The sequence below is a fragment of the Haplochromis burtoni genome, unplaced genomic scaffold, assembly GCF_018398535.1.
Source record: "Haplochromis burtoni strain Fernald_Lab_line unplaced genomic scaffold, NCSU_Asbu1 Contig_290, whole genome shotgun sequence".
NCBI lineage: Eukaryota > Metazoa > Chordata > Actinopteri > Cichliformes > Cichlidae > Haplochromis > Haplochromis burtoni.
The window spans coordinates 593,204-620,779 of NW_024582651.1; the positions used below are offsets into that span (position 1 = coordinate 593,204).

Consider the following 27,576-nt stretch of genomic DNA (forward strand, 5'->3'; position numbering starts at 1 on the left):
TATATATATATATATATGTATGTATTTGTAAAGAGACAGGGTGGGGGCACTGCGGGGTATTAATATTACAATTGAACATCCTGAGACATGCACGTGTTCTCTCTGTCTCATCAAACACATATTTGGCACTGTTAGTTCATAAAACTTCCCCCAGTGCGTTTCTCAGGGCTGGAGGTCAACGGGATACTTAAGTGTTGTGCGTTAAGGGCGTGGGCCTTTCCTACTCGACTTAGTAAGCTGTCACGCCTTCTGAAGGAGGCAGGTTTATGTCGTCACACGATCCCTTGTCTGGGATGCAAATGTTTGGCCCACAGTGTATATGTTTTCTTTTTTTTTCTAGTTGTAAGACAGCAGTTCATTCACAACTATGGGAGCCGAGGTGGAAAATAGTGACACTCAGCCAAAAGAAGAAGTTCCGCTTTGAGACTTTGTGGTAATTTCACAGATTGGAAGTCTATGGGTAGTGCATCTTTTATATTTTATTTATTTAGTTAGTTTATTTATTATTTTCAGTTTTTTTTATTATCATTATTTTACTTTTCATCAAACCCAGGAATATTTCAGTGCCAACATCTCTGAAGGAAGCCCGTCGTCAGTGGTTTTGGCGGATTGACTTTTCCACGAAGTAGTAATGGCTACTGCAAGGACTGATTATGTTGCTCCATGGTGGACTTACTGGCTGCACAATTTCCCTCACTTCAATTTCTTTTTCCAGACGGTCGACAGCACTTTCAAACCGGAGGAGGCGAGCTATCAGCAGGTTGGTAACTGTAGTTGTGGGTAGAGGCACACGTATTTTCAAAATAATCTCACTAGAAAATCAGGGCTGTTGTCCATCAGAGACTTTCAAAAGCAGTAGTAGGCATATTTAGATATGCCGTTACACAAAAACTAGGTAGTCTGCTTCGGTTACATGTAGCTTTTCTATTGACCCTCTCTGAGAGCCACCAGTGTGTCTCCCTCAAATGTTTGATCCAGTTATTGGAGCGTTAAGAACCGACGTCGTCCTGCAGTTCTCACATGATAGGACACATGACCTGTATTAACTAAGCTGGCTCATGTAGTAAACAACAGTATTCCGGTATGTGTGTTTTCTGTGTGATACAGAATTAAGACAGGTTCTATAGATTATATTTTTTGTCATACTGGTCCAATACAATTTCATTTGTACATTTACTCAGCTGTATGTTTGGACTCCTATAACCTCTTAAAAATATGGAGAAAACTATAGTAGAAGCAACACCACGAGAGCGATGACAGCGTTTTTCCTATCAACTGTAGTGAGGATGGGTTGACAGATTTGATTTTAATTCAAATAATTCATGATGAGTTCATATTAGCCAGACAATGAACGTTGCATTAGTTAATTTATGACAGCAAAAAAAAAAAACTTGTGGTCGGCTAATTTCTTTTGTGGCAAAAAGTACTCTTTACAGATCTAATTAAAAATAATATTTATTAACATATTAGTTTATCATACAAAAACAAGCTTCCTACACCACTTATTTCCTGCACCGTGTTCTAAAACAAATGCAGAAAGCACTCCAAAACTAGCATTACATCCTCCTTTGACCCCGGGTTGTTTATGAGTTGAAAATTCATCACCAAGAGACATCCCCTGTTGGTCCTTCACTATAGTCTAATGTTGAGGTCCATCATTGAATCCCAGCAGTGTCACATTACACTGACAAATCATAGATAGTCTAAAGCTCTTGCAGAGTCTTTTCTTTGGAACCTGAAAGTAATTACCAGTGTTCATTTGACACGCTGGTCTGCCTTTTTTTGTTTAGTTTTAGTTTTTTGTTTTTTAGGGAAAAGTGGAAAATTCAGAGCAGCTACAAATGCATTTTAAAGGCTTCTTGTCTGCTTTTTTAATTAAATTAAACAGGCACACTTACACCTACTTTATACAAACACTCCTTTTGGAAGATAAAAGATCAATGACCTTGTGATGAATGACCGTACCATAATTGTTTTCTGTCTCACTTTCCCCCCTCTAATGCATCTGTTGCTTTATTGTGGCAATGCATTAAGTGGAAATTTATGTGCCTAAATGTCTAATTACAAAACAATTGAGTGGAAAATTAGAGGAATGAGTGGAACTAGCAGCATCATATTTATGGGGGGCCCTGAACTGAGTTCTAGTGACAGCCAACCATCAAGGACTACACAGCAACACAGGACTCACCAACAGTGTCAAAAACAAGAAGGACATTATCGGATTAAATGCTCAGCCAGGAAGCGAGCTAAGGTGGAACAGCTTAGCTGGCACCGTTATTGTACTGCCTATTTAGTTTAAATAATGTTACAGTGTTGAGTGTTTGGTTTGCTTTGGAGTCACTTATTTTATTTTTTTAAATGAAGGCTTTAAAGTAGTTTGCATCAATAAGCTACAGAAAATTTTTATTGTGCTGCAATTCTTTGGTCCTTCAAGTTGCTCTATGTCAGGTTGAATATCTGATAACCTAGTTTGTAAATGAAATGTATCAAATGCTAGCTTACTTGTTTGCAGAAAAACCCCCCAAATAGGGTTCAGAATGGCTTTGCTCGGAACAGAGTTTGAACAATGAAGGACCTTGGTAGAATATGCAAAACAATATCATTTAAATTCGGTTACAGTGTCAGTGCCTCCAAATGGAATAATTAGTCACAGACATTGTAGTCATAGAATAGCTCTGCTTAGTCAGCCGAAAAGAGACATTGTGAACTTGTGGGCATTAAAACTTCCAGCACTTAATATTTGCAAGTAAAATCAAGGTCTTGCTTTTCTTGTGATTGTTTTAAACTAACCAAGAGTTCAGATGTTATGCTTTTGAACTTGCAAAATGTTCTCAGCAGTGACGAACGCTGGAGATTTTCTGGGCTTAATACTTTTGTTCTAACACTAAGAGAAGGCTGCTAATATTTGTCAATCCCAGTACTATTGTGTAGTGTATAAAGACTTTAAAATGTTTAGGGGTTTTTATGATGGTGGTGTATAGACAGATTGACTGACAATGCTAAGATGCTATATGCATTGATTCATCTACAGTGTGCCTGTAAACTGGGAACAAAATAAAAAAAAAACAAAGTTTTGTGCTTTTTCTCCATCAGTGGTTTCCCTTTTCTATCTGTCCTTCCGGCTTCAAATATTTTGTTCACTCAGAAATCACAAGACTTAATGAAAGGCTTTTGTGTCACATGACACCTCCTCCCTACAGCCTTGAATCATTTCTGTTCTCCTCTGAGCCACAGTCCATATTTTGCTATGCTACTTCAAGGTTATCTGGGAGCAGCATTTACCCAGTTTTTTTAGCCCTCTTTGCTGCATGCAGCAATCAGTAGCGTTAATGCTGATGATATAAGTGAGATGGCTAAACTCCACCTTAGAAATATCTCTACACACAAGTGTTGTTTGATACTGATGGGCTGTCAGGCGACCTTTCGGGTGTTGAGGGTCAGCTAGCCTGACATTCTCAGACCACACATACTGTTTGACTCTTTTGATATTTGCAGAAGCAGTCTGCTGAAAAGCTCTTGACATATTTTTCAGGGTGAAATCACATCTTAATCATGACTTTAACAGATGGCATCTCTGTTTTTCTGGCACTTTTTTTTTCTCCTCTCCACACTTCTGCGTCAGTCTTTGATAATTCTAGCATGTGTTGGTGCAGTTGGTCTTGGGGTGAGCCTGCTGGTTCTGGCAGTATACGTGGTGTGCTTGTGCTGCTGCCGCAGGGACATCGATGAAGACACCAAAAGGCCTGATACCTGCTGTGTCACCTGGGTTGCCGTCATCACAGGTCTCATCATATGGTGAGTCAAAATGAACTGAGAACAACTGCATTGCTATTGTTGAATATGTAGCTAATAGTAAAGGAAGTTGTGCTCACATTCTAATATGCTTTAAATTACTTTCGGCAGCTTCATGCATTTTTATTATGTTATTGATTTGTGAGGTTAGGATAAAACTGTTAGTATTGCAGGCTGCAGGAACAAGAGCCCCACTGATTCTGCTTGCTGTTTCAGCTCTTTCCATGTGTGGTGTACAAACACAACAGGTTTAGCTGCTCAGTTTCTGAGTGACAACGTCATAGCAGTGCTCTAATCAGCTGATCGCCGAGTGATCAGGCTGTTAAATCCATCAGCTGACACCCCCTCAAAACTTGGTACGGTTAAATATTCTACCTTACCAGATTTTTGCAGCCAAGAATTTGGCTCTTATTTAGTTTTCGGTTGTACTGCCAAGCATTAACAGGCAGGGAGCATCCAGAAGACCTGCAGAGCCACCGTCCCTGACATAATTGCCCTTTTGCATAAGATTTAATACACTTGGAAAAAGATGTTTTGGCAGTAATCAAATGACTTCTCTAAAAAGCTTGATTGAATTTATGTAAAGATCCACTTAAGCTTGTGACAGTTTTGGTTTTTTAACTTTGTTAACTTTCTCTGTTCATATCCAGCCACTACCAAAGCACACACGGTTGTTCTGCAATACTAAGTGACTGGGCATGACACGGGTTAGCAAAGAAGCTCTGGTGTATACAAGCTCGTTACAGTGGATTACATTCATTTTAACAAAGGGAGTGCTGCATACGACATCCAGTTAAATAATATAACCATGAATAAAAATGATATTGAAATGACTTTAGATTGAGCAGAGTAAAAGTGCACTTTCAGTGAACTCTACTTATTCTACATCAAATTGTACTTGCAAATAAGAGATTATGAAGATGTTCTATTTGACGTATTTTTTGTTTTATGGTGCAGTCATTTTTTCCCAGCTGTGGCATGATCATTTCATCTGAGAGCGTGTTTGTTACATATTTCAGAGCAAAGGCAGACACGCAGTGAGACAGAAAAACCCCTTGTTTAAAAAGGCACTAACTGTCCAGCTTTTTTTTTTTTTTTTTTGTCCTCTGCTGTATATCATGGGTTGTTTATTACATAAAATAGAGACTTCATTGTACTTTCATGTCATGTCAGAAAGAGCTATTTATATTTCATGAGAACCCTATTCATTTTCCAGCTTTTAACTTGGCGTGATATTCGCAATGAATTAGATTTCAGTTGTGCTGTAGAACCTAAATAGAAAAAAAGGGATTTAAGAGCTGCTGAACCTCTGCGGATGATTATTCCTGACCCCAGGAGCATGAATTGGGTAAATTATGGTTAGAAAATAAATCTAACATTGAAAAATCCCTTTCCTCTGTTGTTAGCCTCCGTTATCCACTTTATTATAGGTGCAGTGTGCTGGTCTCTCCAGAATCAAGGCATTGTTCTGTTATTACTTGTTCATCCAGTCCAACCATTTGTTCAGCTTAAGCTTTGAATACTAATGTACAAGCGTTTAGTTGCTGTACGGTCTGTGACGTGAGCCGTTCTTAGAGGAACAAAGCCAAATATCCTGGTGTGCACATTCTCTATGGTTTTATATCTTAGTGTGTTGGTTTCTATTAAACACCTACTGCTGCAGAGAACCTTTTTCCACAACCACAAAACACAAATGCCTCCCTGGAGGATTCACTGCCCCATAATGTCCTGTCTCATTACTGTTTTATTACTGTGTCATTAGTCGCCCCTTTATTGTGGCTGATGTGACACTAGGATGGCCACGGGGTTAATGAAGTGCTTATTGTCCAGACCACTACACATCAGCTGGAACACAGATGTCTTGAAAAGTCTGAAGTAAGGTCATTCAATTGTATTTATTTATTTATTTATTTATTTAAAAAAACAGCTGAAAATGTTGTAATTCACTAAACAACATCGACACCATTTCAGATTGTGGTTGTTACACATTGTGTCCCCAGTGCCCCCTGTCCTAACCAGAGGGAGCTAGTTTAGTAGCGAAGAAACAGGCAGTGGGTTTTATTACTTACAATATAACAGCAGCAGGATTCTGGCAAACACAAAAAGAAACAGTGCCCTCTAAAAGTCTGTTCACAGTTGAGTGAAATCTGATGTTTTTGTTGCTTCAGTCATTTAAAGTCAGCCATTCGATCAAAACAACAGTGAGACAAAGGTGAAGCTTATGTTTGAGCTTTTCTTTTCATACACGTTAACTATATTGTACAAATAGCTGTTTTAATGTTAAATCTCCTTTTCAAACCTGTACTGAACTAAGTTAGGAGAACAATGTCAAATGAAATGAAAGAAGTTAATGACGTTAATTATTTTTGCTCTTTTCATGCAAAGGCTCTTCAGTCCACTGACGTAACTAAATCTAATTTCATTTGGAAATGCATAACCAGCCTTTCAAAGCAGCGTCTTTCAGGATGTTACGAGAAGTCTTCAGTTTCCTCCCCAGCAGGTGATGTACTGTGGTGGTGTACAGTACAGGAGCAAAATGACAAAGAGAAATCTCATTGTCTAAAAATGTATGGACCTAAATGTGTGGTTTTTCTTTCAGAACTCCCCACGCTATTGTTCTTCAAATATCCATTTCCTGTTCAAAATTACTCCTTTTTTGTTAGTTTTGTCCTTGTGCAGAAGAGATATTTTTTTCTGTCATTGTCACTTCTTTGTGCTTTTGTGAGAACACATTCTGGTTTTAGTTGCAGTAAATGAAAGCTAGACACCTACTGAGCTTTTGTCTGTGAACAGTCTATAAAAAAGAAAAAACCTAGGCAAAGAGTAAAAACCAGTCGGTTAACTTACTTTTACAGTGCTGAAGACCAGTGAAGATCGACACAAGACAGCCATTCATGTGAAATGGCAAAATTACACGTTCATGTGAAGATCATTATTTTAAATTGCTTGTTTTATTTGATACTCACTTTTTGATTTAAAACTCACTACACAACTTACATTAATGGCAAAACATTCAATGACACACTTTTGGAGGCAGGCGCATGCACGTAATGATTTATTTCACATGCCCAACCTGACAAGATGCATTAGAGTATAAGATAAAATAAGAAGTCACAGAAGTTTAACTAACTTCTTCTGACTTAATTTTGTCTCACTGCGGAGGCTGTTAGCCGTGCCATATGCCTATCTGACTGTTTGTTTATGTGATTTGTAATTTTGCAGCACAGATTGTGTTAAAACTTCTCAGGATGAGTCACTGTGAGAGTTAACAAGGACTGCGTTTACCTGTGCGTGTGTGCGTGTGTGTGCATATGATATAAGAAAGGAGTCCAGCTCTGCACTTGTGCTGTCTGTGGTGTGACTGATGACTCTATCCCTCCATGCACCCCCAAAATGTATTTGGACATGTTACTCATGTCTATATACAGGGATTACTATTACCTACTGGAGAACTGTAACACTGCTCATGTAACTGTACACTGTTAGCAGTAGGGGTGCATTTTCTTTGTCGGTTAGGACACTAATCCTCCCTATTACAGGGGCTGAGGCGTAGTTTCAAAAGGCTAAATGTAGGTAAGAAAAAGGGATTTTATATTCCATTCACATACCTGCTTGAATATCGAACAAAACATCTCATTATATTGTACAAGTCAGCCACCATTTTCTTTACACATATATAGCTTCAAAGGAGCCATACTTTCTTGTAATATTTTGCAATGAATTAATGGAATTAATTAGTGGTGTGTCTACACATAACAGAAAACTTGATTGCCAAAGAGCTATTGGTCAAAAACTTGGCATAGCATGTAATGTGTCTTTAAAAAGTTCGAGGTACCTGAACAAATGGAAGACACAAGAAGAAGTAGAAGGACTGAAAAACATATCTACAGCTCAGTAAGACTTGGGCCTTGCTGAGGGATGAATCCAAATTTGAATTTTTTTTTCTTAATTAGTCATCAGTATTTATGTCATCAGTACAGTTTTTAGAATTGATGGAATTGCAAGTGCGGAAAAGTACCGTCATGTTGATCCGATGCCCAATGCAGTCTGGAAAGCATCCAATTGACAACAATCCTAAACACACTCCCAATGCAGCAGAAGCATGCCTGGCCTACCCAGAATGCAGACATCAACATTAGTGAAGCAGTGAGGGATCATCTTGACAGACAATGGAACAAAATGCAGCCAACATCCAAAGAAGAGCTTTAAATGTCTTTCAAGAAGCCTGGAGAACTGTTCTTGAAGACTGCTTAGAGAAATTACAAGAAAGTCTGTTTCCCTTATATACTGTATTTCCATTTGTGATTGCACGTTTTAACAAATCACAGCACCCATTTCCTGCTTTGCTAGCAAAATGTAAGCAGGGGCTTAAAACTTTTGCACAGTACTGTACATTTAGTTGAAAAGCTTTTACTTGTACTGAAAAGTCATTTTCAGGTAAAGTGCAAAAGGTAAAGATAACAATAAGCAAAGCAGATGGAAACTGAAGAAAGGAAGAATATAAAATGCACTTTTATAATCTGCTGTGATTTTTTTTTTTTTCCTGCACATAATGTAGTGAGGGAAAAGAACAAATCAAAGCAGAACAAATTATACTCTTTGATAATATTACATTAACACATGCAGCATTGTTTAAAACTTACATCCCCTTTCTTTTTCTTTTTTAACTTAATGACATCCATCTTAGTTCCACTGTAATGACCCCATACATACCAATATTTTCTTTTATTGATTTATTTTGTATGAATTTCTGTCTTCCCCAGTTCTGCTGTTGGAGTGGGTTTCTATGGGAACAGTGAAACCAACGATGGGGTGTACCAGATGAACTATTCACTCTACAATGCCAATCGCACACTGGGTAACATCAACAATCTGGTGAGAGAACCCTGCCAAACTCTGCTCTATATTTCTGCAATTGTAGAATCATAAAAATCAAACGTGTTGTGTTCTCAAATGCTTTGTTTATAACAGCTGAGTAATTGTGGGATGAACCGGCAAAGTGTGTATCAGAGTTGTGTAGAAATACGAAAAAGAATTCTGCAGAGAAAATGCTTCATATATTACTGCCAATTACCAACAATCTGATGATGGCAGAAGCATAACGATAAAGCTCTGTTTTACAGCTGATAAACACCGCAGCTCCTCCACTTTAATGGGCCGTGCATCTGTCTCAATGCAGCAGCACCACCCCACAGGGGGTCTGTATCCACTTTTTGTCACAGTAAAGGAATTGAGGTGCCTGCTGTCTCAGGATTTGTAAATAGGGATTATTTCTGTACATGTCCTGACCTGCATTCGAGGAAGTTGTTTGGGAGGCTTAGGGTTGATGTGGGAAAGGAAGAGGAAGGAGTGCAAAGGCATCAGAAAAGGGCCTTGCAAGAAGCAATAATCACAATGAGCAGGGAGAGGATTAACTCCCATCTGCAGTGCATTAATGGATGCTAAGCTTCTGCTCTTTCGATCACGCTCAGTCTCACTATCGCCACTATATGTGTGTGTTTGTGTACATGGTGGTGTCGGTATCACACGTGCTCTTAAAGTCCTGATGTGCACACATATTGTATTAATGTATGAACACAAACAGATTAGTGATCATGTAAATATAAAAAGATGCATATTTCCTCATTTTTGGTTAGAAAGTAAGGTCTTGATTTGGTGTAATGGTCATAGGGAAAGCTCTGTTAGTTTATACCTTCATTGATATAAATGTGCCTGACAACATTTATCACCACAAACATTTCTCTTTATCATGCAATATTCAGCAGCATCACAAACTGTAGCCTCAAAAATGAGGTTGGATCGACACCTCTCTAAAGCAGTTTCACACACAAACTAAAACATTATGGCCTTCATAATAGGCTGTATATATTTCTGGGCCCTTGTGTTGTACTATATTATTTTGAGCTTGGTAGAGCAAATAACCTAGAAAAGGGTGTAGTGCTTTTGTGCTGTGGGAAGTAAATGGGATTTGGCTTTGGTGATTCTGCATCCTTGCTACTGATGCTCTCTGAGGTATCTTGGTATTGATTTGATCCTAGAGCATGATGTACTGTATACTATGGCTGCATGAGAAGCTTAGATGTTCCCCCGGGGATACAAAAGCATTCTCTGTAAAATTATAGTTTGATGCAGTGTACTCTACTTACAGAGCTGATGAGCTTACTGACAGGTACTCCTGCAAATCTGAAGGTGCTTTAACTTGTGTTTGGTTGTGTTCTTGACCTTTCATTGATATTTTATTGGATTAAAGTTAATTATTTCAGTAATTTGCTTTAATATAAAGACAATTTTCCTTTTCTATTTTGCATTTCACATTCTGAGTTAATATCATATCTGTCGAGTAAAGTAAATGGGAATGAGAACAACCAATCTCTACTTCCCTGGGGCTCCAGTGAGGGTTGAGATTTACAGTAGGAGCTGTTTAGCTCTACTGATTGCTTTGTAAGGCTCTTCTAATCACAAAATATGCACTCTTACACTCTGCGAGGGATTATCATGCATCATAGAAGGAAATATTTGATAAGGAAGACAATTTTCCCTTTGCTATTGAGGCTTTGAATGTTCACAGCAATCTATATTTCATCCTTATATTCAGTGTTCAGGTTGCAATATTAAGGGCTCTTCAGTGCTTCCGCAAAATTATGGATGAGAAAACATGGGAGCCATACTCGATAAAAATGTGTGCCTCCAATATACAGCAGTGGTAACTCTCTTACATATAATTCTTCTTCTTTTGAAAGTGAAAGCTGGCTTGTGATTCTTGGAACAAAATGATTGCGGCTTCCTGCACCATACATCAGTTCCCTTTAAATGTCTCTCCTCAGGGTCTTATTTCTCAATGTATAACCTCACTTCACTTTAAAGTGCTATATTTTGTTTTATTGTCACACCTAATACAGTTAATCTTATATAAAAATCACTGAAGGCATTAAGCAGAACAATTCGGTTGCATGTTAAATTGGGCTTTTGAGCAGAGCCGCTCTGAGCCCCAAATCGGTCTCATTTAACAGCCATGTCCAAAATGGAGACTCCTCCTTGTGACCCGCTTTCAGTAAAAGCGAGCTTTAATCCATTTTAAAGAAAGACGGGACAGTCGAGATTAGGGAAATGTGGATCACCCAGAGCAGCTAGCTGATTGATCCAATTTCTCACAGGCAGGCAGACTGGCTTGCAGATAAGATTTGAGGCATTGTGGCAGGAGCTGTGAGGGATGATGAACATAGAGGTGGGAGTGAGAACACTTTACTGGCAATCGTACGCTCCACCCCTTGGGATAGCTGGATTGAAAATGGGCTTTATCTTTGGTGCATCTCTACATGGATCAACTTTCTAAGGTCTTACTCAAACCATCAGGCACTTCAGCTCAGTAAAATTTAATCAGAAGTATTTGAAAAGTTGAAGTGTCAAGGAGAAGTAGATACGTGTTTATCTTTGTGGTGAGTTTTCATAGTGTGAGAATACACAGGCTTCCTCAGAATTCTTCAATGTGTTGAAGAAGCCGTGGTTATAATGGAGGAAAGATAATAGATAACAAAAGCAGAGCTGCTGCAAAGTAGCATCTGTTCAGAATTAGTGGGGCCTCCTACTCACTGTAACGTTAAGTGCTCTAGCAAAGTCATTTTGGTGGGGGTGTCAAACTAAACTGAGCTTTGGAGATCTCTAAGGGATTTTTTTTTAATATCTAAAAGTACATAATTTTTTGCCAAAAATCAAGCTTGTTTTTTAATCATTGTTGAAGGTTTTTCCTTAAACAGATAAATAGTCCAGCACAAAGACTGGAAATTGCAAACTTGCCTCAATCTAAAGATACACAGATCCACCGATATTCTTTTAAACGGTTTGAAAATAATTCACCATTATTAGCAACAGAGATTGGCATAGAGTCCCCGCTTAGAGCTAGATGCAGCTGGGCACAGCCCAGGTTGTAATATAACAGATGTTAGGCTGTTTTACCCAGTGTCTAGTCTTTGTGCAAAAGTTAAACCGACAGGAACATGTTGCTCCCTGTTGTTTATCCGACTGATGATAATCTCAATCTGGCCAATTTCTTTCCTATTCCATCCCTGTGTAAAAGTATCAGTAAAAATAGAAGGCCACACATTGCAAATTCCAACCAAATTCCAGTTTTAGAAAGACGAGATATGAAATGTGTTTGTATTTATTGCTTTCAAAAAGTATCTGCCTTTCATGCAGGTCAGTGAAATCGGTGAAACGTGCCAAATTTTAACTAGTGCAGTATCCACAATGCACTCACCAGACACTGACATGATCGCATGGTTGCTGCAGATTTGTCAGCTGCACATCCATGTTGTGAATCTCCCACTCCACACATCCCAGAGTAGCATTATTGGATTGAGTTCTGGTGACTGCACAGGCCATTTGAGTACAGTGAACTCACTGTCTGTCAGGAAACCAGAATGAGATGACCTGAGATGAGATGATCTGAAAAAACATTGTGATGTGCTTGCTTTGGTGTTATATTTTCACTTTCAACAGTAGGATTACCCTTCCATTCACATTTGCAGAGCAGATTGTGTTACTAATAGAGATGGACCGATCCGATATTACCGGTACGTATCGGTATCGGTCCGATACTGACGTAAATTACTGATCGGATATCGGAGAGAAATAAAAAATGTAATCCGATCCATTAAATATCAAAAAAGCACCTCACAAAACTTGTGACATGGCCTAACTCGGCTCATAACCGTAGCACGTCGGAGCAGTATGCGTCACGTGATAGAGCGGCTGTGTGTATTTGTAGCCTCGCTACCAATCTGGCATTTCATCTCTGAGGAAGTTATCCCAGAGAGAAGTAAAGCAAGTGTGTAAGTTCATCTCTGAATGTTTGTAAAGCATCCCCGTGTTAAGCTTAACAACCGATATATGGAGCGACTGCCTCTCTCTCTCCCTCTCCTGCTGCTACTTCAATCATGAAACAGATCAATGATCAGCCTATTGGCTTTTCTGTCACGAGTCCGTCTCTCTTGTTTGTTTTTGGCCCACTTCGCGCCAGAAAGAGGAAACCAGCAGCTGAACAACAGCAGCACGTTTAAGCTTAAGCTGTTGTTAGAATTTATTTAATATTACTTTCTACACCAAGATCTTTTTCTACGTAGCTGACGGCTGGTAACTGTGCAGGGGCGGATCTAGCAAAGTTTAGCCAGGGGGCCGATAGGGCATTAACAGGGAAAAGGGGGGCACAAAGACATACTTTTCTTTCTTATTCTCATTTAAAATGTCTAGCTTTTAATAAATAATTATCTTACACCCAAAGTTTTAATCTGATGTAAAATGTATAGAAGTCCATTACTGGATATAGTAACTATTAAGTCTAATATACTCTAGTAAGCTATACTACTTTTTCCTCTGGGAAGGTACCATCTGTGCAGTCTGCAGTTCTGTTGAAGAAAGAGGTTGAATCTATTTAATTATTCTTGAAAAATAATTGATTTCTGTGCATTTTTTTCACACTGCATCAAATTAAAGTTGATTGCGTCGATTAAGTATCACGAGGTGGAGGGTGGGTGGTTCCCTTTTTTTTCTGGGAGTTTGCAACCCTATTAGTTATGTTGCTTAATATGTCTGCTATGTACTCTTTAAGATACCAGAATAGGGAGGATGGAGGAGGTTTAAGTTTATTAGATTGATCAGTATTGCTAAACTATGAAATATTTTGGGTGCAGTGTATTTTTTGCATACAGGTATATCAGAATAGCTTTAGTGTTTGTTTGTTTTTTTAACTTGAGTATGAACTATACAAAAAGCAGCAAGATATTAAAAAAACAGTTTTATTGATTAAAAAACACACTATATCGGAGTCATATCGGTATCGGCAGATGTCCAAATTTATGATATCGGTATCGGACATTAAAAAAGTGGTATCGTGCCATCTCCAGTTACTAATATCACTTTAAAAGAGAATAATACACATAATGAGGTCAAGATATTGTGGTTTTAACTCTGTTTCCCATTAGTGTTTAAATCTACTTGTTTCTAGTTCTGTTGCTGCTGTGAAAGTAGAAGCATTTGCTGTGTCACATTTTTTTTATTTCTTTTTCTTTTTTTCTTGCTCAAATAAAAAAGGAAAATGTATTTGCTCTTTTCTTCCATGCTTCCACCCACTCTGTTCTCACTATCAAAGACCTGTGTGATAAGAGGTCTCCCCGGTTTTCTTATCAGTATTCTACTCTAACATTGTTTATCTGAATAAAACACATGGTTGAGGAGAAAAGTTAATCTTTTCTCGAGTGAGTGCTTCTTTGTTTCTTTCACCTTTCTCTATATTTTCAATCAGCTTTTAAAAGAATATTTGTTTATGAGTTTATATTCCTGTTTCATTCTGACCCTATTTTCTCTTTTACTTCTTTTGACCCCCTTTGCCTTTTTATTTTGTCCTCGTGGTCTTCTATTCATTCTTTATGTTTTTTATTTCTCTTTGCTTTTTGTTTTTTAGGTTGCAGGCTCACTGGGCAATGTGGAAACTGCACTCAAACAGCACCTGGAACGCCTGGATGAGATCTTTTCTACAAGGCCTGACTACCTTCAAGCTTTACGTTTTATGCAGCTGATGGTCAACAATGTCATCCGTGAGCTGACTGTTCTTCCAGACATCAACAAAACCAATTTCGACTTGGCAGCCATTGCAGACCAGACAGCCTTCATTGAGTATTACAGGTAGGTGGTGCCTTAATACGTCCCCTGGGTAGTTCACTTTTCTTTTCTTTTTTTTATCTGCATGTGAATGAAGTAAATGCACTGCTCAGAATGGGACTGTAAGTGATCCAGAACAGGCACAGCAGATGGGATTTTATTGATCTCCCATCCGGAACACAGACCGGAAAAGCTATTTTTCCTAATTGCTAAATAAATGAAAGCTGAAATTGAGCTTTTCCCCCCACTGTGCGGGTTCAACTCTAATATGAATTGCTCTCATAAAACGTTATACGTGGCAGAGTGACTATTAGGCTGTTAATGAGCTCCTTACCTGCAGACTTGTGCTCACATTCATTCCAGTTATAATACTGATGCTGTTTTCTTTTTAAGAAATGTGTTCATTTCAAAATGTTAAGAGGGATAAAAAGAATCAAATCAGAAAACAGAAAAAAATATTAAACTCAATCAGTAATAAATTATTCCAAATGAATAAAAAAATATTCGGTTGTTAGTGGAGACTAATTTAGAAAGCTTAAAATGCTGCTGTAACAAACTGTGAATCAATTCTTATGATCTTCTGTTGATTCTTTTTATATTTAGGTGCATAAGACTTTAAAGACAGATCATGCTGTGCACTAAGGTTTCCAGCAAGCCTGTTCCCCACTTTATTTTAAGCATAGATTTGAATCGATGAAAATATGTTCCTTCAGGGTGATGTGGTAGCTTCAGCTGTAGGAATTCATTTATTAGTGACACAAGAGGCTCCTGAGTCACACTTGCCTAATGCCACTCAGGAGCTAGGGTTTATCTTGTGTCAGTGTGGGGGATCATACAATATAATTGTCATCTTAGATGTTAACTAAAGTGCTGTTTATAGGTTCAGCTGATAGAATACGCTCACCAGCTGCTTCATTACACCTTACTAGTACCAGGTTGACACCCTTTTGCCTTCAGAACTGCCTTAATTATTTGCATCATATAATCAGTAAGGTGCTGGAAACATTCCTCAGAGATTTTGTTGCACATCCACGATGTGAATCTCTGGTTCCACAAGAGTTCCAGAGGTGCTTTATTGGACTGAGACCTGGTGACTTGCTTTTCTTTCCCATAACTATAGATACAGAATAGCTTCATGTCTTCAACCTGTAGCCATCCCATTGATATGCTTGATATGCTACATAATTTTATTGAGCTAATGCAACTGTGTTCAGTGTGTTCAGAGATACTCTTCTGCATATCTGTGGTATAATGAGTAGTTATTTGAAATACTCAGACTGCCCTGACTGTGGAGCTGAAAGTATGCCGAGAAAATATGCCACAAACTATTAGAACCAACATGAATTGTTGATATAGAACAGGATGACTCCGTGTTTTCTTACTACCAACATCAACTTCTAACCCTATCATCCAAATGTTTTAGCAGAAATCAAGACTCATCCAGTCAGGTAGCAACTCCAATAATCTGTTGTCCAATTTTAGTGAGCTCATGCAAATTATAAACTCAGTTCCTGCCTTACATTGTGGACTTGCTGTTGCAGAAGACCACACCATGTTGTGTGTTCAGAGATGCTCTTATGCATATCTTTTGTTATAATGAGTGGTTATTTGAAATACTCAGACCACTTTTCTCCCAGCTTGCATGCCAGAAGTAGGTTGTTTAGGTGTTTATGTTAATGGTCCAACATGTTTTCCAATACACCAGCCAGTAAAAGCTGGATGAAAGGTGAAATATTGAAAAAAAATGAAAGATTATTCTACTTATGCTGATGAAGGTAAAAAAAAATTGTACATTATGGAGGTATTTTATTGCAAACATTTCTTACAAGTGCTTCAGTATACACAGTTAAATTAAATCACTTTCCCTAAAGTTGTGAATATATGCATTCCTCCTGCATGTGTAGCCGAGTGCACCAAGGTAGTTAAAAGCACCATTTATTTCAGGCTCATTTCTCCGTCTCTGTGGAAAGCTGTTTGAGTCACCTAGCCCATAGTTATGTACAGAGTAGGTAGTTTTAGACAGCATCGGATGCATTCAGTTTGTTTACAGAGGATTTGGGTGTTTGTGCCACATACTAAAGGTTTTTGATGCAGTTGAACTCCTCTGTAATAACTGTCTTATATAAAACTTCATTCTACGTGTTTCAACACCTTAATAACTATTTCATCTATTTGAACTTGAGTGATAAGATAAGATAATTATTCTTTTTTTTTTGTTAAATATGTGTATAGGTTATGGAATTCCCTTTGAATGGGATGTACATGTTTCTGTATTTTCATCTATTCCTTTATATCAGCTACAGTATTGATGTCTGTTATTCATGACATTTGAAAAAGTTCAAACATAGCTGCCATTGTACCACCGGTAGAGACATAATATCCGTTCCATTAATTGCATGCATCCATACTCCCATACTCACTTGTTCCTTGTATCCTATTACCACATCTTCTTTTAGACTGCAGATATTTGACACCAATCTTCTGGGTCATAATCGAGTTTCATGCAGCTATTGGATTGTGAGCTTGGACTCCTGTTTTGCCAGTGCAAACAGCAAATGTCATTATTCAAGACAACAAAAAGACAAAATATTCACAGTTATAATCAAAGTGATGGTTTTGTGAACTCGTTGACTTTCAGACTGAAATATCCCAACACTTACTTGAACCTGCTAATTATGGTTGGTCATAAGTCAAACTGTAAAAAGGGCTGGGAGAGTATATTACGTCACCTTGAGGATCTTGTCATTGTATTTCTAATGGCCATTTTAAGCGTAATCATGTTCAACACAATGCCGCTAAAAGACCATAATGTCCAATTCTTGGAAATTATAGATTTTTTTTCCAGTATGCTGGAATTGTGGAGCTAACAAACAGTCATAGTCATTTTTCTGTGTTTGGCTGGTCAGACCACACAAACGCACACACAAACATTGGCTATTCTATTCCTGTGAAGGACATTTTCAAAGGAAAATTAAAAATTAATGTATATAGATTTCTGGTGTTGAATTATTAAACCAACAAGCCGGAAATTACCTGAAACAGATGGGCTGCAACTATGCGACATGAATGCTGATAAACTACACAAAGCTCTCACGAGTACTGTTGCAGGCATATGTTCAGCCAGTACTTCCTGGTGCTTGTAAATTTGCATGAAATATGCCGTCTGTAAATAAAATGCTTATTTTTCATGTCTTGTAGATGGCTGATTTATTTGCTGCTACTGATCCTGGATCTGGTTATCTGCTTGGCCATGTGCTTGGGTATGGCCAAGCATTCTCAGTATCTGCTGATCATGTAGGTACCCTGACTGTTTCTGTGAAGGTATTCTCTGTACTGTACGTCTTTTGTGTGAGTTCTTTTCTTCTCTTTTTTTCACCCCCCTCGCAATACATCTTTGTTTTCATCGGCCTTTTCTCACAGACTTCAGACAGACAGGGCGCCAGTCAGCTTCTCTGGCACCGTATAGGTCACTCCATTAACAACAAAAATGATAGCATTACTTCTTCAAATAGCACTTACAAAGGCACTGGGCCTTACTCCTCTCCTCAGTGAATTGTCTTATTTCCACATGCAGGTGAAGGCCACCTCTGACACACACACACACACACACACACACACACACACACACACACACACACACACACACACACACACACACACACACACACACACATTAAACCAAGTGAAGTAAAATGCAAACCTCTGAAAGAAGAGTTGAACATTTGATTTAGTGAATTACCACAGGTATTTTGAACCAACACTGATGTCTGACCAGCATACCCACAATTCAGACTTCCCTTCCCATTTGCCCAATTTATTGCAACCTGCGTGTCAGTGTTAGCAGATGATGCTCAGGCTCGCTCTTCACATCCCTCTCTGATGGGTTTCACTAATGCCTATTGATCGGCTGAGTAGGATGAATCTGCTCCCTTAACTAATTATTAAGTGCTCTCAGCCTACTTTATTGGTGCTTTCAAGAAGGTCCGTGGAGTGAGTTGAGAAGCAAAGCCCTCTTCTGCCTTTTTTTTTTTTTTTTTTTTTTTTTTTTTAACATTCATCGGGGGGAGGGGGAAGCATCCTCTTCCTTTTTATTGTTTCGTCTACTTCATGTTCATAGCCTCTTTCTTTTTCTTTTTTTTTTTTCAAGCTTATGCCAGTGGTCTCTTGTAAAACTCGTACTTGTGAGCTCTTCCACAGTGTTTACTTGACTTTGTTGAACTTGTCACTCTTTTTCAACAAAAGGAATCAGATAAAAGAAGGGTCAGAGAAAGCAAAGGTTGCGGGAGCTTTTGGTTGACTGTGACACCTTGTAGTGATTGGCAGCTTATGTAACATGATTGATAGAAAATACAGGGAATAAAAGTGCTGGAATGCAGCAGGAATGCATGAATGACCAAAGAAACAAATCTCAAGTGGTATTATCCTTTGTTTTGGCATTAAGTGTTCTATTGAGCAGTTACTAAATTTCATATTACTTAGTTTTCTTTTTTTAATCTTCTTTTTGCTAAAGCTTTTTTTAAAAATAAATAAATATAGGGATATTAAGATAAGAATGCAAAGAATTACAAGTTCATTTATATTTGTATCACTTACAATGCACCATGTGAGCTGAGCCTCTGTCTCCAGGCAGAAGGAGAACAAGTCCCAAAACAGAAGCAGAGAAACTGGAAAGATTTAATTAAATTAACAGGGTAAAAACATGGGGCTGAATATCAGTGGCACAAAGGAAAACTGATTCATCTGATTCTGTGATTTATGTGATTCTCCCTATATCTCTTAATCTGTCACCCTCACTCCCATGTGCTGTTTTCCACTAGGATCATTGGTTTTGTTATACTATCTCTGATTCTGAGCTGGGCCTCACTGGGAGTTGACACTGCTACAGCTGTGGTAAGAAAACTATACTTCTGCTACTTCTGAAGTACACTTCAAACTTTGATTAGAAATATTGAAATTAGACTGTTGGGGTTCTAAATAAACCCCAAACAAGTGCCTGCCAGTAAAACTGGACAATACATGAACATCTTAGCAGCTTAAAAAGTGTCTGTGTCTGTTTGTCTAGATTACAATGGCTCGCTTTCCAAGGTCACCCAGGCAGTAAAGCTGATTACACATCCTTAGTCTTTTAGGTCCATCATCCCTTAGCCTTCCTGTAAACCAAGAACTTTTGTTCCTTTAATTGCTGCCTCTGCTTTCTTCAGAATCTCTTTTGTGATCGTCCAAAGTTTCATTTTATCTTTCAGGCTCCCCTTATTTCTGAAAGATTGTTCTCTCTTCCTGGTTGTACACCATGTGTTCGGAGCATCTGGACTTGGTGTGTTTAATGGTGCTCTTATTAGGGACAGTGTCTGGGGTACAAAAAAAAAAATAATAACCCGTTTGTTCCAGCATTCCTCCATCCCCCACGCCGAGAAACCAAACATCTGTGGATTATCCTGCTGGATCTGACATCTGGACAGCTGTTTTAAGTGAGGCAGTAAAAGAGAGGGTGAAACAGAGCGGGGAAGATAGCATATTTTAACCTGAAATTAACTACATGTGTGCGATTCACAGACATCTGTGGTTCTCTGTGAGCTTCTCTGCAGATGTAAAGCCAAATGTGCGAAATCCTGGACAGCGTCTGTTGCTTTGCTCCCCTCATTATAGTTGAAAAAGGACTCTGCAGTAAAACTTCTGACCTTTCAGGCTTAACGCTTGTTGTTCTAGCATGCAGCTCTCCCTCCAACTCTGTTTTGTCTTAAGTTGAGGTACTCTCAATGCAATCTGTGACTAGCTTTTGTTATAGGAAATCTAGTCACAGTTGTTTATCAAAAAACAGTCTTGAATGATTGAAGCTGAAATGTAGGACAGCATGCAAAACAAGCTAGAAAACATATTGCACCTGCACATCATTATTAAAAAAAAGAGAGAGAAAAACCTGCATGTGCAAAAACACAGTGCATTTTGAAAGGAAGGTGGATGATGGTTGTGTCCTAGAAAATATTCATAAATTTATACATATTTGATGAGGCTTAGCATAAACAAAATGTCCCCGATAGTATAATGAGATAACGGTGCCTCGCATGGTGCTGTACGGTTTTTGCAGAAAACAAAGTCACATGATCACAGTTGAGTTAAGGGTGTGTTGAACATCTGAAAGTAAAATGGGGTAAGTAGAAAGGCTAGAACAGGAAGTAGAACTGATTTTTGTGTAAGCCTAAGTTTTTTTTTCTTTTTTTATTTGTAATTTCATACTGTACTGTTTAACTTTTGATTGGCTGTTGTCTTTTGAGTTATCATTTACATTGAGAAGCTCTAGAAATATTTTTCTTTATTGGAGATGTCATAAAATAAGAACGGATATAAAACTGATGTTGGATCCTTCACCATAACAGATTCTTTGTTCTCTTTTAACTTAATAAATTTAAAGAGTATCTTGTTTCCCCAGCTGTGAATTATCCATGCATATGACAAAGCATTCTGGTTATTTTTTTGTTATATTTGCTTTTTTATAATAGCTTTGTGTGGGTTATTTTATGTTCTGGGTACTAAGTGTACAGCAATTGCATGATCTTGACCCCTAACTGTTTATGCATGCACATTAGCAGCTCTCTGGGGAAGAATTAAAACGCGTGGAAATATTTAGTAGATTTCACCCATGGTCAGCAAAGTGTGACATGCTCTACACGGTCAATGATGTTTAAAGTCTGTTCCTATACCACACAGTTTTTGCACTTTATATGTGCTTCCTGGTGTATATAATAGGAGGTTGTTTTTTTTCCCCCTTTTTTTTCCTACAGGGTATAAGTGACTTTTGTGTGTCTCCAGACAAGTTTATTGTCAACCATACCAAGGATTTTCTAAGTGCAGGTAATTAATGTCCACAGACAGATTTGTACTGAAAACATCTCTCTGTCAATGGCTGTTTAAACAAAATGCTAATCTTTCTATTTCTTTCACCTTCTAGATGTTGCACACTATTATTTGTTTTGCAGTCCGAATCTACCAAACCCGTTTCAACAGGTACTGACTAAAAGTCCAATCTTAGCTTTGTGTTAGCACACTGCAGACTCTTATTATTCATTTATTTACCATTAGATGCCAAGCATCTATATCTTTTTGGAGGCCAAAGTGAGCCTGATTTAATCATGCAAAATGCTAAAGTTTGATAAAGTATGCTTCTTTTTGTATAGGTGTATAAAAACTATCTGCATCTTATACCCTGTGCAAAGTTCTTTCCCCCTGGTACTCCTGCTAGAAACATTTTTATTCAATTTTCTGACATCCTGCATTAAGCCAGCCGCTCTTCATAGAGCACTCAAGTTGTGTTGGTTTATTTTTGAGTTTAAATATATAAATCATCATTTTTTGTTTGTATGCCTTTTCAAAGAAACATTGAGAACCTTTTGCATGTTCCAAACAAGCTAATTATTGGTGTCTGAAATGCAGATAAATTGTTTTCTGAAGAGAAACTGCAGAAAGACAGCTGTCGTACAGTCTCAATAAAACCAGTTTGAATAACACAACCTTGGCACTTAACTCCTGCTATTCAGAACTCACTTAGACATATAGCCTCGTCTAATAAACATCCATCCATGTTTGGCTCTCTGTGTGTTTTCTTTTGCTTTAATTGTGAATCTGATGCCCAGATTCAAGTTATATCCATTTTCCTGTCACACACACTTTCCTGGCAACATTTCAGAGAATTTAGTGCTTCTTCTTAAGTTTTGTATTATTTGTATAGTCTGAGGATTTCTTTTGCATGAGTGATTCTGCATCTGTGTGACATCTATTCACTGATTTTTGTGGAGGATAAATACATGACCAGTAGTTATTACATGCATTACATGCTTGGTTATCATCGTACCCATTTATGGATTAAACTGATGCTTGTTAAGTAGGTAAGGATGATCCTTTCTCTGATGGCCTAGTTGGTATAAATATTACTCTTTTGTTTGTGCTATGGGTTGGTGGTGCTAATGGGAGGTGGGAGAGTGGTGGGCGAGACGGTTGGTGGCAAAAGATAATCTGTCTGGAAACAAATGTGTCCTCTGTTAAGCACATGATAAAGCCTTACTTAACACCAAATTACTTGTTGACATGCTGCTCTTAAACAATACCCTCCTTATTAAGATCCTCTTATTGTTTGTGGTGGATATCTATGTGTGTGATGCTGGAGTGATTATGTTTTCCCAGTCTTTGACAACTTGCCAGCGCTCCCTGACTACCATGCAAATCCAGATTCAAGGCTTGCTGCAGTTCTCTGTGCGGGTCTTTCCCACTGCTGAGGTACGCAGCTGGCTAACAGACTTTCACACTAGACTGTGGAAATGTGTGTATCATCTTCTCCCCTTTTATACCTTGTTGTACAGAGAGACCTTTTGGGAATCCAACGACTATTAAACTCAACAGAGTTCAGTCTACACAAGCTAACAGCCTTGCTGGACTGCCGTGGGCTACATAAGGTAAGGTCAGATTCTGACCAGGACACTTTTTAATGGGACTGCTTTGTAGCGTAGCTCAAAGCCACTCAGAGGGCCAGCTTGACTGATTTTTCCGAACGTTATCTCTATGTACTTCACATACGCTGACATTTATATACACCACTCAAATTGTCAGTCACCGCGTATGTAACAGACCGACTATTTGCCGCCTCCAGTTTTTCCAGACTGAAAAAGGAATGAAATGGCTTTTGCAGGTTTCATTTTGTCAGAGTTTTATCATTTAATGAAAATAGCATCTCATCTGCTGTGATACGAGTCTGCTGTGGTAATGGGAACCCAAGAAGCAGGTTTCTGGATCAGCAGAGTCTCTGGTAATTCTATTAAATCCTTCCTATCAGAGATTAAACAAATCCATAAAGATAAGCTAAGATATTAGGGCTGCCTTATTGTTAGATCAGGTTCAGATTGGGGACTTACTCAAAATGATGGTTAATGGAGGGCTACAAACATTCCATAGTTATGTGTAATGAACATCAGTAATGAGGATCCGCAAATATAGGCTTATGCAGTAACTGAGTACACATGCCAGACAAATTCAAAGACTGTTTCTCAGAGCTTGTTAGTCAAATATAACGAGCAATGCGAAATGAGAATGCATCTGTGTAATGCATATCATCAGAGTAACATGAGCTTGTCTGCGTGTCTCAGTTCTGCCTTTTGGTACCTCTGCTGTGAAATCCTGCAGCCCTACTGCCCTCCTCAGAGAGGTGGTTAAATTTCAGATTCAGTTGTAACATTGTTCATGGTCTAAACATAGACATAATCTGGCCTTTTTAAGGAATTTAATATTATTTGCACAGGTGTCATTTGTCAAAGGTAATACAGTATATCCGCTAGTGACTCACCGTATTGACTGTGTGCATGTATATATCCTTCTAGGACTATCTTGATACCCTCATGGGTGTGTGCTATGATGGGGTGGAAGGGCTCCTCTACCTCTCTTTGTTTTCTCTTCTGGCTGCCTGCGCACTCTCTGCCATGCTGTGTGTAATTTTCCGAGTGTGGACACTAATGGGCAGCAGGTCAGTGCTGAGCGACCCCGTTACCCCATTAGTAATGCCTACAGTGCACTTCTGCAAAGTGTTAACGCATGCACTCTCTCTTTCTGTCTCTGTGCGCGGGTGTACACTTTCATGCAGGGAAAAAGAGTACGATGACATAGATGAGGAGGATCCATTCAACCCCCAAGCTCGTCGGATATCCTATAACCCCCGAAGGTCCAACACGCACAGTTTCTGTAGCTATACCACAAGCCTTGGCAGCCAGGCCAGCCTTCATCCACCTCCTCAGTCAACTTCTAGTGTAGTGTCGCCCCCTGAATACATGTAAGTTTAATAGCAAATGATGACGCTGCTTATTTTTTCTTGTTTTATTAATGTATGTGTTTCACCTCTGTCTAATGTCTTTCCCCTTGTTTCACAGGAATCAGTCCATGCTGTTTGGAGGAACCCCTCGGTATGAGAATGTACCACTGATAGGGAGAGGATCCCCGCCTCCCTCGGTGCGTTGGCCCTACGGGGCTCTAGTGTCCCTAGTTTAATGGCAGTGATGGCATAGTTGGCCTCAGCCCCACTACAGTACTAACAAGAAGCATGTGCCAGAAATGTAGCAATGTTGATACACTGCACAAAACCTCAACAGTTAATGAAGGGAGTTATGTTGCTCTGTAAATGATGGAAGACTGACATCTACTGGCTGTTGACTGAAGTGTGTTCATTTTTAGTGCATTACTAATCTATAACTACAGTCATATATCCTTTTTACATTTGGTGGTTTTCACTGGACTGTATTTCTGGTTCTCAAAAAGGAATAGTTTAGGTCAGATTAGAGATCTAAAGATGAAACGAGCAATACTGCCAGCTCAATCTCACATCATGTATCTATTTTTAAAGGAGGGGCCTCATAGTCTAGAAGTGCATGGTGTGCATCCAATGCTGGGGCTAAATGATAAATAATAGATAGAACACTTGTAAATCCACAGTTAAAGTCTCTGTTGGTTGGTTTTCTTTTATATTAAGTTTTCTGCTTGTGTGGCTGACTCAGTGCTTCAACAGCTTTAACAGTGTGCCAAAGACTTGAAACACCATTTGAGGTGTGAGAGCGTGAACGTGGACTATGCTCAAACCTATTCTTTCCTCTATAAATCACATTTTCAGCATGCATCAAGATGTGTTATTTGTTCCTGTTACTTAAATGTTTGCTATTTTGGAAAACATATTTGCAGTACGTTTGTTTTTCTGTTGTTATTTAATTTATTTAATTTTCTGTGACGTTTCTGTGATTTTCTTATCCTTTATATAATCAGTTTCTCAATAAGGCATCTAAATATTGAATATTAACCAATGTTTTCTACCCACCTTTTTAAAATGTCCATTCTTTGACTTATTGTTTCACTCTTGTCTGACTTAATTTGCTTGATTTTTGTATGTTTCCCCCCCTGCAAACCTTTCTAATGATGGTTGCTATATGCAAAATGTTTATAACTTGTATCTCAAAGCTCAGGGACCCTTTTAAAGCTCCATAGTACCTCAGCTTCCTGGCACTGTTTAACCCACAGAGTGTTGCATGTGAGTGTAACTTATTCTAACTTGTTATGCCCTCCTGCTTTTTAACTTCTCGCATCCTTATAGTACTATCCCCTGATTCCACAACTCTTGATTAAAGACTAGCTTATAATTAAAACAGGTGTTCTGCAAGCTTAGATCTGTTAATAACATATTAATATGTCATATGCTATCAAAGGTGCTTTTTTAAAGTCCATATGTTCTAAACTGATTTTTTTCTCATGTATTTCTCTGGCAGTATTCACCCAGCATGAGAGCTACCTATCTATCCATGACTGATGCCCAGATTAGACACTTTGGGACTGATTTTCAGGTGTAGCCTGCTGTCTACTGAATCCCTTTCAGTACTTCATCTGAGATGCTAAGCTTCAACCGACAAGGCTGTCGTCACGGTATAACTCTGTTTGCAGGAGTGACAGCCCGCCGTCCCAATCTGAGACATTAAAGCAGGCAATATGAGGTAGTTGCCTCACTGACACACTAATGCAGTCCCTGGAAAGCACTGAAAGTTTTTAATATAGAGGACTGTTCAGTTTCATATGAAGGCTGTTGTTGTTGTCGTTATCATGGTTTATGGAAATACTGTTGCTCAAATGTAAGCTTTTCTATGAACCAAAATCCACAGTCTTTGAACTCTTTTCAGTATTCTGGTGGTGTGCATGGATATAATCATCGGTCAGTATTTTGATGTAAAGTGAGTGGCTGGCTTCCATCATGGCATTTGATTTTTTTTTTTTTTGCTTTATCCTTCTGTTTGGCAGCAATATCGTTTCTTTTTTGTCCTTTTTGTAATTTCCAAGGGTGCGATTTGAAAGGATACAGGAAAATATGAATGAGTTAATAAAACAAATACCAAGTATTATAGTTTTGTTTTCATTAGCCAAAGATGCCTTTAACAAAAAGTCAGATGGGCATAGATGATAAAATAATAACTGACTGTTATCACTATTAAAGCAAAATTGGCCATACAAGTAATTATAAAGAAACTTTGGAATGCAGAACTCAGTGCTACTAGTTAGCTTTTAAAGAATAAACTGAATATGCAAGGAACATTCTCTACTTTATTAAATAAATGTGTTATGTCTGTTTGTTTTTTTCTTCATGTTTGCTAATGTGTACAGAAAGTCTCATGATTAAATACTATATTCAGACTTGTTGATCCATTGTTTACTTATTAGCTCTCCACTGATGGCTTAGAAAGACCTGCTGCAGTAATTTCATTAGTGTGGCTGGGATTTGGTGTGATAACCTGTACCTGGAGATATAGCATGGGGCAATGGGAGTCTTAGAGGCATGGTTCTCTGTCAGCTCTTTGAAAGAGCAGACTTCTCAAGAATCAAAAAATGCACAACACACAACTGCAAACCAGTGTCCTTGAAGTATTCACCTGTTTCACTTCAATATAATAAAATTGTTCTTTATGCTACAAGACTTTGACCACTTCAGAATCTTATTCTTCTCTATGCACCTTGGGAATAGAATAAACTGCGTCAGAGATCCCTAACCTGATACATTTCTGGCTGTAGTCAGTGTTGGTGAAAAGTGTGGTCAGAAATGTTTTCTGTAACACATTGATCGGAGAGGCTGCTGTGTCCTGCAGTGCACCTGTAAGTCTATGTAGTGTTATAAGTTGAACTGAAATAAACCAATAAACTCTTTGCAAGCTGTTGACTTAATTGGCTGGGTAGCCGCTGATCAAAACAAAAAGTGCAGATCACAGGGATTACACTATAGTAGGGATTAAGTCTTGTTTTTCCAAAGCTCTAATAGGTAAGGTTGGCTTGAACCAAATGCCTTTCATCTTGTTCCTACAGTTCCCTTCAGACTGCCAAGCAATACTGATTTTTTTCTATCTATTGAAATACTATTCTTCCCCTATAGTTGATGGTATACACGTAAAATATGTCTTTTTGAAGTACAGTTATTTTCCAAAGCATGCCCCTCAGCCCAGCACACTTTATTCTGCATATCATTTATGAATCACAGAAAAATGGTAGTGTTATGAGTAAGAAAAATGACATTCGGGGATGTCTATGTTACAACAGCCAAGACATTAAACTCAACCTACCACAAAACACAAATAA

General features: G+C 38.4%; 1 protein-coding gene across 3 annotated transcripts; it reads left to right on the plus strand.

Moving 5' to 3' along the window:
* The first annotated feature begins 225 nt into the window (after positions 1-225).
* LOC102299324 (protein tweety homolog 2-like) lies at positions 226-27,168 on the plus strand. Of its 3 annotated transcripts, none has more exons than XM_005940327.3 (15): positions 227-460; positions 554-760; positions 3,623-3,795; positions 8,556-8,667; positions 14,249-14,469; positions 17,644-17,739; positions 19,263-19,335; positions 21,225-21,294; positions 21,392-21,447; positions 22,621-22,713; positions 22,797-22,889; positions 23,808-23,950; positions 24,068-24,253; positions 24,351-24,429; positions 25,731-27,168. In XM_005940327.3, the coding sequence occupies exons 2-15, from the start codon at positions 632-634 to the stop codon at positions 25,809-25,811; spliced, it is 1,605 nt and encodes a 534-aa protein (XP_005940389.1). In that variant the 5' UTR covers positions 227-460; positions 554-631; the 3' UTR covers positions 25,812-27,168. The 3 variants fall into 3 exon arrangements, 2 of the variants coding, with proteins under 2 accessions (XP_005940389.1, XP_005940390.1); XM_005940328.3 differs by having other exon boundaries at positions 227-433; XR_001336954.2 differs by having other exon boundaries at positions 226-760; positions 24,351-25,495.
* Positions 27,169-27,576: the final 408 nt, after the last annotated feature.